Source organism: Thamnophis elegans, chromosome 12, assembly GCF_009769535.1.
Source record: "Thamnophis elegans isolate rThaEle1 chromosome 12, rThaEle1.pri, whole genome shotgun sequence".
Lineage (NCBI taxonomy): Eukaryota > Metazoa > Chordata > Lepidosauria > Squamata > Colubridae > Thamnophis > Thamnophis elegans.
Genome location: NC_045552.1, coordinates 9,412,821 through 9,417,008, shown reverse-complemented (window position 1 = coordinate 9,417,008; position 4,188 = coordinate 9,412,821). Strand labels below are relative to the sequence as shown.

The window sequence follows — 4,188 nt, the reverse complement described above, 5'->3', positions numbered from 1 at the left end:
TGAGGTTTATGGCTTTATTGCCCTGGCTCACAGTCGCTTTCACTGAACAATTTTTTCACGGTCCATTTCACCTTGTCCCATGCTTCTTGCATCTGCTCTTGCTCCCTCGTTACTCGCACACAGTACTATTTAACAGCTAAACAGCTGAGATGTTCTTGGCACTGCTTACGCTGCTGGAACATAGAAGGGAGCAATACGTAGACAAGCGAAGCTTTGCTCCTTCCCGCTCATTGATGCTGACAGAATGGGAGTCTGGGAGATCATTTCTTTGGTGGTCTACGGGGCAACCATCCTCTTGGGATTGCCCTCCAATATCCTGGCCCTTTACATCTTCTATTGCCGTGCCAGGGTCCGCTTGACCCCCAACCTCATCTACATGATCAACCTTTGCCTCTCTGACTTGGTCTTCATCCTTTTCCTACCTCTTAAGATGCTGGAAAAAGGAAAGATGGACTGGACGGTGCCAGGTTTCCTGTGTCCCCTTTACAACCTGATCCATTTCGGCACAATTTACACCAGCGCCCTTTTCCTAACGGCGGTGAGTGCAGGGCGGTTTTTGGGAGCCGTTTATCCCCTCCATTACCAAGCTTACAAGAAGCCGTGCTACTCCTGCCTGGTTTCTGTGGGCATCTGGGCCTTGGTGGGATTCCACGGTGTCCTCCTCGTTGCTCTCGAGAACTCCAGGGGCACCAACTCCAGCCTTTTCGCTGGGAACAGCTCTTCCTGCTACCGCAACTTCAGCGCAGACCAGCTGGCTTTATTGGCCCCTGTGCGCCTGGAGCTCTCCGTGGTCCTGTTCTTTCTCCCCTTGCTCATCACAGCTTTTTGCTACGCCGGATGCATCCGTGTCCTGGTTGGATCGCATCTCCATCTGCGGAAGAAACGCCGTGCTGTACGGGTGGCCGTGGCCACTTTGTCTGTTTTTGTCCTCTGTTTCGGCCCTTATAACATATCCCACATCGTAGGCTTCGTCTATGGGGAGGACGTTTGGTGGCGCACTGTGGCTCTGCTTCCAACGGCGTGCAACGCTTTTCTGGATCCCCTCATCTTCTACTTCCTCTCCTCTGCCATGGACGATGGAATTGTTCAAGTCTGGCGCTCGCTGAGAGATAAATGTAGCTCCATCCGGATGAAGATTGTCTTGGCTCATGGGAAAGCAAAGACCCAACAGGGAGATGGTGGTGTTGCCTGAATTCTTCGTTTTCGTGATGTCTTCTGTCCTGTGGTCTCTAACATATGGGATTAGACCATCATATTTTAACCGTTCAGGAAAAGGGTTGGCCTTCTCAGTATGCAGCAGGTAGGCTGCCTGACCGAATGACAAGCTAAACAATTGATACAGGTGAGGGACCAGCTAAAGAAATGCCGTCTTAGGTCTGTACCTTTTTTTAAATTCTCCATGCCTTTACTTGGCACCGAGAAGACAGCAATTGAATTCAAGGGCTCTCAGTGAGGGATCTGCCCCAGCCAAGTGGAAACTGGTCTCCGGATGAGATTAATAGCAGAAACTGTGCAGAAGGGAGAACATTCAACAGCAACCTTTTGGGAATTAGCGTGAAAAGATGAATTGGACAACAGACTTGGTGCAAACAATCCAGAAGAGTTAGACATTCTGAGATCTTTTATTATCTCTGGGAATTAGTCTGCAGAAACCGAGCTCACCACTGGGGTGTAGACATGCATTACTTAGGGACTCAGAGGCTCACAACGTTGAGTGTGATCAAATGCATGTGATCTGCGCCAGCAGGGCACAAATAATTGTTTCTTTAAAATATATTGAGGAGAGAAAAAAACTGACAGAGGACTCTTACCTTTTATATTTTCATAATATCTCCTATGTAAATGAAGATTTTTGTCCTTTTTTTCGAGTCGGGAAGTTGTATATTGTAGGCTCTTTAAGTACTTTGGAAATAATATTTCAGGTTCTTCCTGGCAGCAAAAAGAACAGAGGGATGAATAGAATCTTTCTTTTTCTCAGTTTCTTAGATGCTTTCTTCCTAATATTTGGTGCTGGAGGCCACCCTCCCTTTTCTGGATAGTTGGGTTTAAGTAGAGGAAAAACGGAGACTCATTCTTTCTCAGTTTAAGTTATCTCATAATTATGGGGAAAAAAATAGATGGAGGAAATTCTGTGTCCTTCACCTTGAATTCCCGAATGAAAGGAGGGAGAGGCAACTAATCGACAGCAAAAGAATAGTATGGAGCAGTCAGTGCACTCACGCAGATGCTTGAACAGACATGAGCTTTCCCACACAAAAGATTTCCCGTTTTGAAAATGGAAGGCCAGCTTGCTGTTAAAGAGTGAGGTTGCAAAAAGGATTTGAATGAGGTCCAGGGGAGCAAAATGTTTTCTCACTTATATATAGCCTTAGCTGCATCAGTATCACAGGAGGAAGGGAGCCAAATGTCTTCTGCTCATTTGATTCCACTCTCAAACTGCTCTTGTATTATGAATTACCTTGAGGTAAGATGGATAATCTGTAACTTTAATAGATCTTGATCTCCCCCTCCCTCTCCCTCCCCCCTCCCTCCCTCCCTTCCTCTCTCTCTCTCTCTCACACACACACAATAAAGATAGATGATAGACAGATAGATGATAGACAGAGAGATATAGATTTTATATCTCTTTGATTTTATATCTAGATTTTATATCTATGATAGATAGATAGATAGATAGATAGATAGATAGATAGATAGATAGATAGATAGATCTCCAACCCTATGGAACGATCTCCCCGTGGAGATTCGTACCCTCACCACCCTCCAGACCTTCCGCACAGCCCTCAAAATCTGGCTATCCCGTCAGGCCTGGGGCTAAAGACTGTAACCCACCCGAATGGTATGAATGTTGTGTTTTTAATGATGTACTGTCCTACATGTTAAATGTTTGTTCCCCCCCACCTTTTTGAGTTGTAAGCTGCCCTGAGTCCCCTCAGGGAAAAGGGCGGCATATAAATAAACTTCTAAATCTAAATCTAATCTAAATCTAGATAGATAGATAGATAGATAGATAGATAGATAGATAGATAGATAGATAGATAGATAGACAGACAGACAGACAGAGAGAGAGAGAGACAGACAGACAGACAGACAGACAGAGAAAGACAGACAGACAGACAGACAGATAGATAAATAGATATGCATAGTTGGTTGATTGGCTGATTGGTTGGTTGGTTGGTTGGATGGATGGATGGATGGATGTTCCCTCCCCACCTAATCATTCATCCAGCATCAACCTTTTTATATCTTAAGAGCACACATTGTAGAAGAAAGGAAGGAAGGAAGGAAGGAAGGAAGGAAGGTCACAGTTTTTTTCTGCATGGCACCCCTTCTTTCTTTGGAAGAACATGTCCAAATCAGCCTACAGTAATTCCCCCACCCAAGGATAGGTACATTGTCCTTGACTATCCATTCATATAGCAACCATTCAAAGTTATAACAGCACTGGGGAAGAATGACTTACAATATCCACAGTTACAACTGTTGCAGCATCTCCAAGGTTACATCAACAAAATTTGGGTGCTTGGCAAACGGGTATGTATTTATGATTGTTTCAGCAGCCTGGGCTCATGGGATTGCCATTTGCAACCTTCTCAGCCAGGTTCTGACAAGGAAAGTCAATGGGGGAAACAGGATTTGCTTAACGACTGCATGATTCACTTAAAAACTGCAGCAAAAATGTCATAAAATTGGGTGTGATTCACTTAATAACCCCTTTGCTTAACAATGGAAATTCTGGTCCTACTGAGGTTGTAGGTAGGGGATTACCTGTACATAAACCAGATGTTTTTTCTGGACCAGAAAGATTTCTCAAACTTTTTTTTCTTGGCATATTCTAATCCAGTGCTTTGGTGTTGAGGGTGAAGAGGGACATGATGCTACATACTTTTATTTCAAACAAATATTTTAGACTTGTTCTTTGGACTGACAAGTTATTTAAATCTGCTATGATTGTTCCAGTAAGGGAGATGCTTCTATATTTATAATGAAAGTTCATGAAACTAAATGAAGTATTGGGGCCACTTTGGTTTTATATTCACCGATTAGACCTTAGATTTTTGAAATTAAATGTTTTTGGGGACTAAAGTGTGTACATATAATTTATTAAGAGGGCTGCTTTAAAAAAGTCAACATTGAGCAATCTCTTGCCAAGCTCCTTTGGTGATTTCATGGATATGTTTCTTGGTA

The 4,188-nt window shown here is 43.6% G+C and overlaps 1 protein-coding gene across 1 annotated transcript; it reads left to right on the top strand.

Moving 5' to 3' along the window:
- Nucleotides 1-244: 244 nt before the first annotated feature.
- LOC116515588 (G-protein coupled receptor 42-like) lies at nucleotides 245-1,192 on the top strand. Its single transcript, XM_032227710.1, has one exon. It carries the CDS (start codon nucleotides 245-247, stop codon nucleotides 1,190-1,192), a length of 948 nt encoding a protein of 315 aa, XP_032083601.1.
- The last annotated feature ends 2,996 nt before the right edge of the window (nucleotides 1,193-4,188 follow it).

Coding starts and splice junctions, on each gene's coding strand:
- LOC116515588 (XM_032227710.1), top strand. CDS start 245: ATGGGAGTCTGGGAGATCATTTCTTTGGTGGTCTACGGGGCAACCATC.